This window comes from Equus quagga, unplaced genomic scaffold, assembly GCF_021613505.1.
Source record: "Equus quagga isolate Etosha38 unplaced genomic scaffold, UCLA_HA_Equagga_1.0 73442_RagTag, whole genome shotgun sequence".
Classification (NCBI taxonomy): Eukaryota; Metazoa; Chordata; class Mammalia; order Perissodactyla; family Equidae; genus Equus; species Equus quagga.
In genome coordinates, this window is record NW_025802777.1 from 67,949 (window position 1) to 83,087 (window position 15,139).

General features: G+C 53.8%; 1 protein-coding gene across 1 annotated transcript in view; it reads left to right on the forward strand.

The window, feature by feature from the left end:
- LOC124234288 (thrombospondin-type laminin G domain and EAR repeat-containing protein-like) overlaps positions 1 to 11,091 on the forward strand; it is a 67,450-nt gene extending 56,359 nt beyond the window's left edge. Inside the window, exons 10-12 of the mRNA XM_046651571.1 lie at positions 4,895 to 5,082; positions 7,591 to 7,692; positions 10,529 to 11,091. Of these exons, the coding sequence (XP_046507527.1) occupies positions 4,895 to 5,082; positions 7,591 to 7,692; positions 10,529 to 10,682 (444 nt within the window). The 3' untranslated portion in view covers positions 10,683 to 11,091. The remainder of the gene's footprint in view (positions 1 to 4,894; positions 5,083 to 7,590; positions 7,693 to 10,528) is intronic.
- The last annotated feature ends 4,048 nt before the right edge of the window (positions 11,092 to 15,139 follow it).

Consider the following 15,139-nt stretch of genomic DNA (forward strand, 5'->3'; position numbering starts at 1 on the left):
TGTGTGCAGGTGTATGTATACACACGTGTGTGTAGGTGTATGCATGTGTATACCCATGTGCACTGTGCATGGTTGTCTGTGTGCAGGCCTGTGCACACAGGCGTGTGCATTTCTGTGTACATGTGCATGTGCGGTTTCCCATGGCATGGTTTCCTCAGCACGGGGTCGGGAGGAGCCCATGCTCTAATAATCTGCCAAGTCTTGTTTGGTTTCTGTGGAGTCGCGCTGGTATGTGTGTCGTCTGCGCACATGTGTGGGCCCTGAAGCACCATCCTCTGTGAAGCAGCCGCAGAACCGATGATGCTGAAGGCCCTGTGTGTCTGCATCCTGCTCGGCAGTCGTGGGCTGGCCCTGGGGGACAGAACAGTGCCACCTCACAGAGCCTCAATGAGGAGAGGACTCGCTAATCCAGAAAGGCCCCAGCTCACCTCCTGGCCCCAGGGCTGCTTGGGCAATGGTGCCCTCTTCTGGGTGTGAGAAAACACTGCCACGTCTGGCCAGAGTTTGTTCTTGGTCCAGCAGCCATTTACAAAGTGGCCATGGAGCCGCCAGCCAGGCACCCAGAGCCACAGGAGATGAGAAGACAAGAAGATGGGCAGCATGTCCTGAATTTACAGGTGGAGAAAGGAGGTCACAGAAGTGCCAGGAGGGGCAGTCACATCAGACCCCCGTGTGGGAGCTGTGAGGTGTCCGAGCACAGGCTCCGCTGGGCACGGGGGACGCCAGGGAGAGACGTGGTCAGAGGATCTGAGGCTTGCCTCTGCAGCGTGACCAGCTCTGCCCCGCCAGGACGACCTGAGACGCGCGGGGACGACTAGCCTTCCTAGCAACTGGAGAGTCTGGACGTCCCCGTTGGACTGAAGGAGCCCGTCCTCCGCCTTCCTGCTGCACTCCATCCTTGCCCACCCTCCTTCCCGAGCAGCATCTCCTTAGGCTGCCAGGTGCCACCGGAGCCCTGCCGGGGGTGGGGGGTGGGCGTTGAACACACTGGGTGCCTCTTCCGGCCTCCAACTCGGCCAGCCCCGGAGGGTTTAAGATGAGGAGGAAACAGCCTCCTTGTCCACTGGGCAAGGAGCGCTGTTTTTTTCGGGAACTCTGTTGTGCATACACACAACAAAGTGTTCGGATTTCCAAGTTTGATTACTCCAAGTATACCTGCCCTCTAACCACCACCTCAATCAAAACAGGTATTTTCCTTACTTCCAGAATGACCCCAGTGACCCTTTGCAGTCAGTGGCTCCCTTGTCCCCACCAGGCCACCATGGTTGATTTCTGTGACTATTTAATAGTTTTTCCTGTTAAAACATTTGTAATAAATGGAGTCAGACTGTGTGTGTGGTTGACTGTTGAACACGCATATGGTGTGTTTCTCCTTCTTGCTGAGTAGCACCCTGTTGCGTGAATACATTACGGTTTGTTGGCCATTCTGCTGGTGATGGAAACAGCACCTGAGAGCCGTTCCCGGCTTTTCACTATTACGACTGAACCTGTGTGCATCTCATACAAGGCTTTTCATGGGCATCTGTTTTTATTTCTCTTGAGTAAAAACCTAGGAGTGGAATTCTGGGTCATAAGGTAGATCTGCATTTAACTTTTGAAGAAATGGCCAAATAGTTTTTCAAAACGGTTGTACCATTTCATACACGCCCACGAACAACGTAGGAGAGTTCTAGTCACTCCACATCCTTGCCAAAATAGTCACACGTCCCTTAACGACGGGGACACGTTCTGAGAAATGGATCTTTAGGTGATTTCGTCATTGTGCGATCATCACATAGTGCCTTACACAAACCTAGAGGGGATAGCCTCCTACACGCCTAGGCTCTATGGGACTAATCTTATGGGGCCACCATCGTTGACCGACACATCCTTATGCAGTGCATGACTGTGTTTGATTTTGTCTGTGTTTTCAGTTTTACACATTGGATGTGAAGTGGGATCACCGTGTGGTTTTTAAGTTTCGATTCCCTGATGACTAGATAGTGAGCATCTCTTCATCACTGGTTGGCTTTCTATAGGTTCACCGGTGAAACGTCTATTCAAGTCTTTTGCCCACGTTTAATTTTTTTGCCTTTTTGTTACTGCTATGTAGGAATTTCTTTACATATTCTGGGTACAAGTCCTTTGTCACATAGATAATCTCTATTCTAGCTCCTCTTGTTGTATTCGTGTGTTGCTCCAGTAATCACAATATACGTGTTTAACTCATTACAGTCTATTTTGAATTAATACTATACTTTATATATAATGTACTAATCTTACAATGATATAATTTCATTTATCCCTACCCATCCATCAGGCTGTTGTGCCTACATGTACTCATACTTTTACTTGTGTTATAAGCTCCATGATAAGTCATGATTTTTGCTGTCGTCTTTATACACCCTCGTACTCACCGTTCCCAGCCCCCTTCTGCATCCTTCCTGTGGATTCTGATCTCATCTGGCGTAACCCACCTTCAGCCTTAGTAGCTTTCTTCAGTGTTTCTAGGAAAGCAGGTCTGCTGGCAATTCATTCTATTGCTTTTATCTGAAAATGACCTCATTTTCGCTTGCAGGATATTTTCACTGGTTGTAGAATTCTGAGTTCCCATTCTTTCTTTCAGTTATTTCGAAGATGTCTTTCTGTTGACGTGGAGCTTCCGTTGTTTCCGATGGGAAGTCGGGTACCAGTGGCATCGTTGTTTCTCTGTACTGAATGTAACTCTTCTCTCTGGCTGCTTTTCAGGTTCTCTTTTCATCTTCTCTTTCCAGCTCTTCGAGTACGATGTATCTAGACGTGGCCCTTTTGTAGTTACTCTGCTTTCTGTCTCTGATCTTCTCGGATCTATGGTTTGGTGTTTTTATCAAATTAGACATGGCCCTTTTGTAGTTACTCTGCTTTCTGTCTCTGATCTTCTCGGATCTGTGGTTTGGTGTTTTTATCAAATTTGGAAGAATTTTACCCATCACTTCTTTGAATGTTTTTTCTGCCTCATTTTCCTTTCCTTTCCTTCTGTGACCTAATTCCATGTCCATCAGACCACACAGTATTATCCCAGAGGTCATCAAGGCCCTGTTCGCTCTAACTTATTGTAATCTTTTTTTGCCTTTTTGTGCTTCAATTCAGATAATTCCTCCTGGTCTGTCTTCTAGTTCACTGATTCTTTGTTCTGGGTTGCAGCTCTTGATCCCATCTAGTAAATTTATGGGTATAAACATTATAGTTTTCAGTTACAGGATTTCTGTTTGGCTCTTTTTAGAGTTTTCCTGTCTCTGTGAGTTTTCCCATCTCATTGCTCATTTCATTCATATTTCCCTATAAATTCTTATCATGGTTATAGTCCAGTTTTGTCTGCTGCCTCCAGTATTTGCATGCTGTCAGCCTGTTTCTATGTGCTGTTTCTTCTCTTGATCGTAGGTCACCTTTGCCAGGTGTTTCCCCAGCTCCTGAAGTCTCTGGTCAGGTCCGTTAGCCTCTCAGCTGCTGTCTGTCTCTGGGTCCCTGGAATCTTGCTCCCTGTGTGCGCAGTTCAGCAGCCAGACAAGGACCTGAGAGAAGTTAATAGGAGATCCTGGGGCTCCCCTGCTGTGGCTCCCTCCTCTCTGGGACATTCCCTTCTGTTCCTAGACACTCTGGAAGCCTTAAACTCTCACCTCAGCGTCCCTGTCCAACCAGCCTGCTGTGTCCACTCGAGTGCCATGCCCACCTGCCATGGGATGAGCATCCTCAGAGGAAGACGCAGGAAAACAGGCGTTCAGGGGGCACGTTCGCATCCCCTGCAGTCTCTGCCTGCCCTCGGCCACTCTCCAGAACCTTCAGCAGTTGTATGCATTTTTAAGTATTTCATCCAGAGTTTACAATCGCTCTCAGGAGGGTGAGTCTAGTATGAGTTTCCGCACCAGTATCAGAACCTGAGAGCCAGGAAGCAAGAATTCCAAAGACAGTTTCAACGCAAAGGCCACCAGGGGGGCTTCCACAGCCCTCCCCAGCCCATGGGAGCAGACGAGTTGACTCAGCCCCCTTTCTGCTGATGCTCGGGGCCCCCTGAGAGCATTTACACTCTCTTCCCTCAGCCACAGGCCCCCACCACAGGGAGCCGCCACATTCTGCCTCTCCCACACTGACCCCCACCCCATGGGGCCTCTCCCTGCACCCACACCTCTTCCCCAGGAAAGTGTCTCCTTTCATTTCTGCCCTGCCCTCTCCCTGTGGGGCTCAGCCTGGGACCTGGATTGGGATTTCTCTGGGATTCTCCTTCTCCTTGCACCGCCCCCCCCATTATGCCTGAGATGCTGGCCATACCTGGACATAAACTTCCTCCTCATGGACCCCGTGTGCAAATCAGCTCGTGCAGCTCACGGTCTGGGCAAAGGCTTCGAAGCTCACCATTTGTGTCAAAATCCAGCCCTGTGGCCCCATGCCACCTCACCCTCAAGGGTGATCAGTATTTACAGAGGAACAGCCTGCACAGGAGCCCAGAGGTAGACTATCGATAGAGCCAAAGGAGAACCTCAGGCCAGGGACAGCGTGCAGTAAGAAACACAGGAGGTACCTAGACATTGCTCCTAAGTTCAGAGCACGACTGGAGGAAGCAGGGAGGGCTCCTTGGAAGAGGTGTTGTTGCAGCTGGACCTCGCAGGATGGGCAGCATTGGGGTATGGGGGAGTGGGAGGCACAGATGGCTAAGAAGCACTCCACGCGGATGAGCTCTTCGTATGGGCACATTGGCACTCACGTTCGTAAAAGGGAGTGGTGGTTGGTGAGGCTGGGAGAGTGAGCCAAGCCAGCCCGGGAGCACCAGGTGGGTGCCCAGGCAGTGTCTGTGGGGCAGATGCTTCTCCTCAGGGCCGCACTGGGCCATGCTGAGGGGTCTGTTCACGGGTGCTCTCTGCCGCCTTCTCGTTCCATCCAGACGTTTGGCGCCGCGGACTGGGAGGTCTTCCGCATCGGAGAGAGGACCTTTCTGGCTGTGGCCAACAGCCACAGCTACGACGTGGCAATGCAGGTACAGAACGACTCCTACGTCATCAACTCCGTCATCTACGAGCTGAACGTCAGCGCCCAGGCCTTCGTCAAGTTCCAGGAGGTCCTCACCTGCAGGTACCCGCTGAGGCTGGAGGGCTGGAAGGTCGGGGCGAGGCCGGGGCTGGGCTTGGTGTCGGAGATGCCCTTTGGAACCGTCGCGTGGCTTCCTGGGAGCCAGCCTGGAGCAGGCAGCAGCCACGCGCCGGGGGGCTCCGGGTAGAAGTCTGCTGGCTCCTGGAGGTGCGATGTGACCTCCCTCTCCAATGGGACGTGGACCTTCTCAGGGCAGCCGACTGGTTCTGTGGCTCGTATTTGTCATCTCGGCTCTAATTGCTTTCAAACGGTGCGGTTGGTTTGCTTGTTTATTTTTTACAACTCAGTGGTTTTCATTAAATTCACAGATACGTGCAGCCAGCACCACAGGTAACTTTAGAACATTTTCATCACCTCGAAAAGAAGCCCTCTGCCCTTTAGCTGTCACTCCCTCTGCCCTGTCTCCCCCAGGCCCTGGTGGCCTCCAGTCTACTTTCTGTCCCCATGGACTTCCCGTTTCTGGACGTGTCGGATGAGTGGAGTATACAGTAGGTGGCCTTTTGTGTCTGGCTTCTTTCGCTCAGCATCATGTTTTCAAGGTCCATCCACGTCGTGGCAGGTGCCAGCTCTTCGTTCCTCTCGTGGCCACATGACGTACGTCATAGGGACAGACTACATCCCTTTACCTGTTCATCCGCTGATGGTCATGTGGGTTGTTTCTACCTTTTGACCAAATGGTGTGGTTCTGAAGAATAAAAATACACTTTGGGTTCCTGTCCATGTCACTCCTGTCGTGCTGCTTTGGAGGCAAACAGAAGTCCTGGCTGACCCCTTACCTTCTCCCGGGTCCAGCCGAGGCGGCCCCTGAGAGGAGCCAGGGCACGGACAGTGTGAGTCAGAACTTCGCTGTTCACTTCTTTTCTGCGGGCCTTGGTTTTAGAACCCTGTTACGACTGGAGGGACAATGCACAAGAACCACACGGCTGCCCCACTGCCCAGGGCCCACCCCACAGGCGGGGGCTCCCCACAGGTCGGGGCTCTGAGGGCCACTCCTCAGTGAGCAAAGTCACGGCCACCACTCTGGAGCTGAGTCATAACTGGCCATCACTGGGAGGGGCCCGAGACATGACCCTGGCCAATGGGAGAAGGAAGGAGTGGGAGCCCCCGGACCCCCACTGGCCTCCACCCTGCCCTGTGTGTCCCCAGGTGCCTCTGTGGGCCCTCTCACTCCCAGGGTCCTGCGTGAGCACCCAGCTCTGGGCCAGCGCCCTCAGTTCCCACAGAGAAGGAACCCAGAGGTGAGTCTCCACCAAGGGAGGGTGACCCTCTGCTGCCTGAACAGGCCACAGCCCTGAGGCCACTGGACGGGGATGCACCAGCCTGGCCTCTGGCAGCTGGCTGACTCCTGCTTGCTGCAAGGCCTCAGCCTCAGTTCATCTGTAAAGTGGGCACAGGGCCTGCAGTAAGCAGAGAGGCGATGGTGAGCCAGGGCTGACAGCCCAGGTGGGCTCCTCAGAGGGTCGGGGGCTCTGGGGAGCTCTTCCAAGAGTCCGCTTGTCAGATCTCTCAGAACTGACCATCTCTGAGCACAGGCTGACCCTTAGCAAGTCCAGGAGGCTCTCGTCTAAGACACAATGCAGCGTCGGTGAGCAGTAAGAGCCCCGGCTTCCAAACACAGGGGAACGTGCTATGTCGGCACCTGGGTGGTCTCAGGGAGGGAGCCGGGGGCAAATGGGTGACCTCTCAGCCAGCGTCCTCAAGTTCCCGCCTCCAGGGGGTGCTGCGCCCTCGGGGAGTGACCACCAGCATGGGACTTTTCCTCTTGATTATTTTAACCTCTTCAAAGTGAGAGTTTTGCACCCATGTTCATAGCATCACTGTTCACACTTGGAACCCACGTGTGCATTGATGGATGACGGGATAAACAGAATCTGGTCCATTCATACAAAGGAATATCACTCAGCCTTAAAAAGGAGTGAAATCCTGACACCTGCTGCCACGGGAATGAACCTTGAGGACATTGTGCTGAGTGAGATAAGCCAGTCACAAAAGATAACCACTGTGTGGTTCCACTTGATATGAGGTCCCTAGAGGAGTCAAATCCACAGAAAGTGGACTGGTGGTACCAGGGGCTGGGGCAGGAGGATGGGGAGTTAGCGTTTAATGGGGACAGAGTTTCAGTTTGGGAAGATGAGACAGTTCTGGAGATGGATGGTGGTGACGGTTGCACAACAGTGTGAACGGACTTAATGCCATCGAGCTGTACACTTAAAAATGGTTAAAAAGGCAAATTTTACATTACATGTATTTTACCACAATTAAAAAATTAAAAAAAAAATTTTAAGTGAATGACTGATTTGCATTTCCCTGGAATAGAGCAGTCACCATGTGACTGAGGAAGTTGCTCCCCCTTCCGTGGGTTTTGGAGGTGGGCCCTAGCCCCCGGGGCCTGGGATTCGGGGGAGAATCGGCCTGAAGCCGGCACCCCGAGCTCCCTGGCAGCGTCTGGGAGCCCCGCGTCCTAACTTGGGCCCGCTTCCTCCTCCTCAGCGCCCTGGACTGGGAGTTCTTCTCTGTGGGAGAGGACTATTTCCTAGTGGTTGCAAACTCCTTCGACGGGAAAACCTTCTCGGTCAACAGTATTATTTACAGGTAAGAAGCTGCCGGGCTGGGCCCTTCCTCACCACCTGGTTCACCTGGGGTCGCTCACCTTCCCTGACGGTGACCCCAGGCTCAGAGTGAGTCACAGGCCACTGGGCTGGGTGCCCCTGAAGGCAGGCTGAGTCTGGGTCACGCCCCTGGGGTTAGCCAGCTGACCCGCCAGTCATGCAGTATGCGACACACGAATCTGAGGGTTATTGATATTTTATTCTATTCAGCGTTCGATCAGACGATGGTAGGTCTCTCCATTTATCGTGTCCTTCAGCGCAATTTTCCCTTTTCTCCTACAGGCCCTGAGGCATTCTTTTTAAATTCATTTCTGGGAGTTTTTCAACTATTGTAAGCACCACAGCTGGGATCTTTCATTTCCGTTTCCACCTGCTTATGTGACAATTAATCTTTTTTAAAGATTGGCACCTGAGCTAACATCTGTCGCCAATCTTCTTTTTCTTTTCCTTCTCCCCAAAGCCGCCCAGCACGTAGTTGTAGATTCTAGTTGTGGGTCCTCCTAGTTGTGGCACGTGGGACGCCAACTCAATGTGGCCTGACAAGCGGTGCCATGTCCGAGCCCAGGATCCGAACCTGTGAAACCCTGGGCCGCCGAAGCGGAGCGCGCAAACTTAACCACTCGGCCACGGGGCCGGCCCTGTGACAATTAATTTTTGTGTCTAGCCACCCAACCAAATTATCTTGTCAGTTCTAACAGTTTTCTGAAGAATCCCATGAGCCTTCTGGGGATACAGTTACATCTGCAAATAAAGGCAACTTGCCTCTTCACTGCTAATGTTTCCACCGCTTATCTAGTCTTCTTAATTAGCTAGAAATTCCAGAACAATCTTGGATAGTAGTGGCATGAAGGTGTCCTTGCACTCCTGGGACAAAGGCCACTGAATGATGATGTGTAATTATTTAATATGCCACTGGCTACTGACCGTTTATGGCTGATTTCAGACTCTTTACCAGGGGATGAAATCGTTCTGTGGTTTTCTTTTGGGGCCTTGACCTCTGTCCCGTTTGAGATGGAGCCTGACTATAGAAGCCTGCTGCAGAGTCTTCCACCTGCGCTTGTGGCCTGGCATAGTTTGAACGGGAGGATTTATCTGTTTTCTTTACCATTAGGTCAAATTCAGTTACAAAGCGATCTGGACCTGGTGCCTTTTCCGTGATGTCTCTTGACCGGCTGGTCCAATTTCTCCCACGGTTATTGGTTCAATCAGGTTTCCCATCTCTTCTTGAGACAATTTTGGTCATCTATATTTTACTAGAAAAGTCATAGATTTTCTTTAGACTTTCTAATTTATTGCTGTAAATTTTTCAACATAACAAAGTAATTTTAAATTTCATGTGAAAGAATAAATTTTCAAAGATGGTCAAGAAAATTTTGAAAAGGAAGAATAGCGACGGAGGCCCGGACCACATGTAAATAAAGCGGGCTGATTTTTGCCAGAAATAAACAAATACATGAGAGAAATAGAAGACAGTCTGGAAGAGAGCCGGTAATTTATGATCCTTTGCTGTGATGATGTGTGTTGCATTTCAATTCAATAAGAAAAGGATGCATTACTTAATAAAATAATTTCATGTAATTTTCTTTCCATCTGGAAGAAAACAAAGCTTTACCCCTGCTTCATATTAGATACAAAAACAAATTTTATCAGGATTAAAGTTTATAAGGATCTAAGTGTAAAAGATTAAACAACAGAAATGTCAGAAGAAGCTAAGATGACCTTATAAAACCTCAAAGTTACACAAAGACATGGGGGCCTCTTTCCCCAGCTGCCTACCCAAATTTAAAAGTTTTATATGGAAGAAGACATCCTATTCAAAGTCAAAAGACGAACTGTTTACCACACATATGGCAGAAAAGGAACCCCTACAAATTAATAAAGGATATTCTCAAATTTGGAAAAATGGGCAAAAGATAGGAACGGGAATTTTCAGAAGAAAAAAGGAAAAATGTGGATAAACATGTTAGAAGTTTTTCTCAAAGCCCAAGGATGGTGCATTTTCCCCATGCCAATTTGGAAGCTGTTTAACGACCCACCGTGCCGCGTGGCAGGTGTGTGTGTATATGTGGGGGGAGGGGGTCCTGACCCTTTCCCATGGGGACAGGAATCCCCCAGCCTTTCTAGAAAGTAACGTGGAAAAACATGAAAATTAAAACTGTTCGTGTCTTTGATCCAGGCCCTGCTTTGGGGATTCCACCCTGTGAAAATGGAACCAGCTGTCCATAAATCCCTTTTGAAGGACGAGATCTAGGAACCGCTGCTGTGCAGTGGCAGGATGGTGGCGGGTGGGGCATCCTAACATGGCATGGGGTCGCCGAGCCGTGTGCAGGGAGCATGTTTCCTTCACTGAAAAACAGGCGGCCATCCCCGTGTGTGTGGTGACGGGGGTGTGTTTGAGGGCACCTGCCTCGCTGTCCACCCCGCCCCCAGGGGTGGGGAGGGACATTGGCTCGGCCCCTGCAGTTACCCATTGGAACTGCCAGGACCCCCTCCCATCCCCACCACGTCCCGTCAGGGGTGCCCCGAGGACATTCTTATCCTGGATAGTTGTGAGGAGCTGTAAGGTCTAGGACAGGGCAGTTCCCCCTTCTGGGCCTCAGTTTCCCTCTTTGCAGGCTGAGAAGGCCCCCGCCAGCCCAGCTTTCTGCTTGCAGCCTGGGGAGCTCGTGCAGCCCAGGGATGAGAGGCCCCTCCACGCCATGCCCAGTGGGAGAGGATCACAGAGCCGGGTCGGGTGGGAGTTACGGGCCGGGGGCAGCCCCGACGCCCCAGTGCGCTTGGCCGTCCCTGTCCCCCGGCTGACGTGTCTCTCCCCGCAGGTGGCAGGGATACGAAGGCTTCGTGGCCATGCACAGCCTCCCGACCTTTGGCTGCAGGGACTGGGAAGCCTTCCGCACCGCGGCCGGCGCCTACCTCATCTACTCCAGCGCCAAGGAGCCCCTCTCCCGGGTCCTGAGGCTGAGGACGGGGTGATGGCCCCGGGGCCCCCAGGAACAGGACCTGCCTGGCCGCACCCCAGAACCCTGCCAAGGAACCCTGGAAGCTCCAGGGGGACGAGCCCAGGCAGCATGGCTTCCACTGCATCCTCCCTGACCCTTATGCAGTCGGGGACATCCATCACCTCTCCGCCCCGGGAACCGTGGTGGCCGGACCCCGTGGCTGGTGGACGGTCAGGCGGAAGACCAGAGCCGCCCCTGCTCATCTGGGTGCCCCACAGGGATTTCCCTTCAAAGGAAAAGTTCACACAAAGTTTTACCTCAAAATCAGCAGGGCCTACGTCACCTTCCCCGTTGGCGAGCCCAGACTCGGGACAGGCTTGCCGCTGTTTTCCATGTTCGTACCAGCTATTTATTGTATTCTGTCTCTATGGAAATATATTTATGATGCTCTCTACAGAAAGCTCGGCTGCGTCTGCGCGTTCCTGGTGGGGACTCGACTCTGGGCGAGCGCGTCACTGGGCCGTGGGACTCGCTCTGCCACCGCAGCGGGATGCGCCCTTGGGTCCCTAGTCACCATGCAGACGGAGGGTGCCTCTCCTCTGCAGGGAGCTTCTTCCTCCGGCCTCAGTTTACCCATGAAAGCAGCGAGGGTAGGGTTAGATCAGGAATCACGGGCATTGCTGGGCACGTTCCCCCTCTCCTCCCCACGGCCGCACCCACGGGAGACCCTGCTGGTCTGCCGGGCCCTGTGCCTCTGTGCCCAGGCTGGCCTCCCCGGGCACCGCAGCTGGCCTCGTGGTGCAGGATGGACTTGGGATGTCTCCCTGGGACCAGCGTTCGCTCAGCTCCTCCATGTCTAGGGCCCCTGACCCTGCACCGAGAGGGGGCCTCCTGCCTCCCTGGGATGGCTGCTGGGTCTGACACGACACCCGCCCCAGGAACCTGGAGGAGGACGAGAGTAGGCACCAGCACCACCGGGCAGGCCTCTGGGTGGAAGAGAAAGGCTCTGTGCCAGACACTTAGCTGGGAAGGCCCTGTGGGCAGACCCCGGGGTGGTGGCAAGGCCAGGCTTTCTCCGTTATCCACACCCCACCTGCCCAGAGAGTGGATGCTCTGCGGGATGGGAGCCAGGAGCTCAGCGCAGGAAGGCTGCACACTTGGTTCAACGCTGTGCTGTTTCTATCTTGAAATTCTCAGTGATTTTTGCCCAAGATCACATAGCCAGGGGCACAGTGGCAGCTCCAGCCAGCCAAGTCCTGGCTCCCATGGTGGGCTCCACGTGAGACCTGAGCCCCAGAAAGGAAGCCTGTGCCGAGCCTGCTCCTCCTCGGGCCAGACCAGATCTGTGATTCCAAGACCGCAACCAGGGCCCTCCTGATTGCCAAAAGCTCAGATTTTTCTAGAGCCTTCTTCAGACCAATAAGTGGGCCACGTGCCTCGGGGAAGGCTGGGGATGACCTCAGACAGGGATGTCCCCTCCCCCAGGAGCACAGCCGAGAGTCGGGGTCGGGGCGTCTGGGGCCAGGCCAGGGCACCTGTGTGAGAAAGTCCCAGGGCTAGGACGTCCTCTGGGGTAATTCCCTGGCTGTGCCCCGCTTCCCCGTCGCCCTGTGCTTACACTCAATGTTTTGTGAAAGAGGATCTGCCCCTCCCTCCAAGTCAGGCCCCACTGCAGCACGCCTGCTGTCAGCGAAGCCCGGCCGTGTCCCTGCCCTGGGTAGCCAGGGGCCTGTGTGTGTCTGGGCCCAGGGATTACAGTGACGGCCCTGCCTCTGCTGGTCCAGGGAGGGTGGCCGAGAGTGCCAGACAGAAGTGCAGGCTCCCCGGTTAAGTTTGAAACAATGAATGCTCTTCAAGTATACGTCTCCCGAATATCGCATAGAACATCGACTAAAGGAGCGATTACTACCATTCTGAAATTCAGATCCAAGTGGGTGTCTGTATTTGGATTTGCTCCATGTGCCCACCCTCCCTGAGAGGGACAAGCCGCACCTCGTGGGGGCTGCTGGGGGAATGGCTTCTGATTTTAACTGGGGTCTGAGCCAGGCCTGAGCAGCTCATAGAAAGAGGGACAAAAGGAGAATCATGGGCTGGGGTGGCCTGTGGGGAGGCAAGCTCAGGACAAGGTCAGCTAGGGGGCAGTAGCCTGTCATCTCGGGGCTCACTCCACAGGCAGACCCCCAGAAGTGCCCCCAGAGGCAGGGTACCCACACAGGAGAGGGGAGCCCACTCAGGCCGGGAGCCCTGCAGGGGCCTCCAAGACCCCAGCCTCCATGGCTGGAATGGTCAGTTTTACATGTCAGCCCGGGGAATGTGTATGGATGGGATGAACACTTAAATCGATGGGCTCAGGGAAAAGCAGATTACCCTCCATGAGGTGGGGGCCTCACCCAATCAGTTGAAGGCCTGAACGGAACAAAAGCCCAGCCTCCCTGAGCAAGAAGGATTCTCCAGGAGGACAACCTTCAGACCGGAAAGGCTCCATGGCTCTCTTGGGTCTCCCGCACGCCACCACCCTGCAGATTCGGGCTCACCACCCTCCACGATCACCTGAGGCACTTCCTGATAATCAATCTCTTATCTCTCTACACACACGCAGTTGGTGCTGTTTCTCTGGGGAGCCCTGAGGAACACAACGTGCCAACGGGCACAGGCACTCGGGGGTCAGGACTCCTCATGTTAGTCCCACCTGCCACTTCCCAATTGCCAACTTCAGTTTCCCACGGGGGATGGGTGAACTGGGCGCTGGCCCACACTCCCCAAGCACCCATCCTCCACAGCGTCTCCCCTGGGGTGACCCAGACATCCTCCGACTGCCTCTCTGCCCTGCAGGTGTCGCCATGGTGTCCAGCTCATCGCTGAGGGGCCTGGTACCCCAGGAGGAAGGAGGTGGACGGCATCTGTGCCAGGGCAGCATCAGACACAGAGGGAGCGACTGTATCTCTGCCCAGGACTTCGGCGATGATCAAATGTTGCCACCGGGTCCTCAGCACAACATCGGATCTCCGTTCTACTGGGTGGGGACAAAACGCCATGAATCAAGTTTGTTTAAATCATGAATGTGCACAAGAAGGGGAACATGAAGACGTTAGAATATTCGCGTCTTCCGAGCAAGCTCCTCTGCGTTGGCCTGTGGACGAACACTCGCAAGGCGGCCAGCGGTTTCGTGTGAATTTGCCTACGGTTTGACGTGGCCACATTCTCGTCATTTTGACGGCTGCGTTGTGCTTCCTGGAGGTGTCACTCTGGAGCTTATGAGCCGGTCAGCTTTTGTTAATCCACAGGAATTCAACAGTCTTGACTGTGATAAATAATATTCTAAGAACATCTTTGTGCAAATTGCACTTTTTATTCGGGGTTACTTTATCCAGGCTGGGATTTCCTGGAGGAATACTGTCCACGGCAGTGTTTGCACCCACCCCTTACCTCCAAGCCCCCTCCTGGATGACAGATGACAAGAGGAAGGATCACAGGTGTGTGGAAATCACCTCTTCCATCGCCCTGCCAGGATGCGGCTTGACCTAGTTCAAAATCTGCCGGGGCTTCTTTTCACTGTGGTCATCACTCCTGGCATCGGGGTTGTTGGACTTTTCCTGTGGGCACCCCCTAACCTTGCCCCCGCTGACACACCCCACCGTCCACCACACACACACTCACACAGGTGTGCGTGCACCCACACACGCATGCACACCCCACACACATACACGCACATACATACATGCCCCACATTTGGATACACACACACACACGCGCACACACCCTCTTATGTACACATCTTCCAGTCCCTTCCAGCCAGGGGCTGTGTCTTGGGCAGCTGGCCCCCACCCCTGGGTCTGGCTCACAGCTGGAGCTCAGCGCTGGCTGATATCTGGGTGGTGACAGCTGCTTGCTCACGCTGAGTGCCCACTCTGAGCCAGCTGCTTTGCTGAGCCTGGGGGCACACATGTGACCACACAGTTCTGGCCACAGTTAAACCTTCCAGTGGCTGGAACCCAGATTCCTCACAGGGACCCCAAGGCCCTGTAGGACCGCCTGGCTGCCCTCCCCCTCCCTGCCCCTGCCCATCTTCCTCCTCCTTCAGGCTGAACGCCATCCCCCTGGCCTTTGCACCTGCTCCTTTCCAGGCTGACGCTCCCTGTCCTCCCTCTCAGCAATGTCACCCCTCAGAGGGTCCTCCCTGACTCAGGGTGAGAGAAGGCCCACCCACCCTGTGCTCCACGGTGCACAAAACAATCCCTTCCCTCTCGCTTCACCACGTTAGTTTAATGTAGAGCATTTTTCGAACTTTGGAATGATCATGCTTGTTAACTTGTTTGTGTCTGGCTCCTCCTCTGGAACTTTGGTGCAGTGCTGCAGGTGCTCCCAGCCTTCCCCATCATGCAGGTGCTCCAGGTGCTCCCAGCCTGCCCCGTGGTGCAGGTGCTCCAGGTGCTCCCAGCCTGCTCCGTGGTGCAGGTGCTCCAGGTGCTCCCAGCCTGCTCCGTGGTGCAG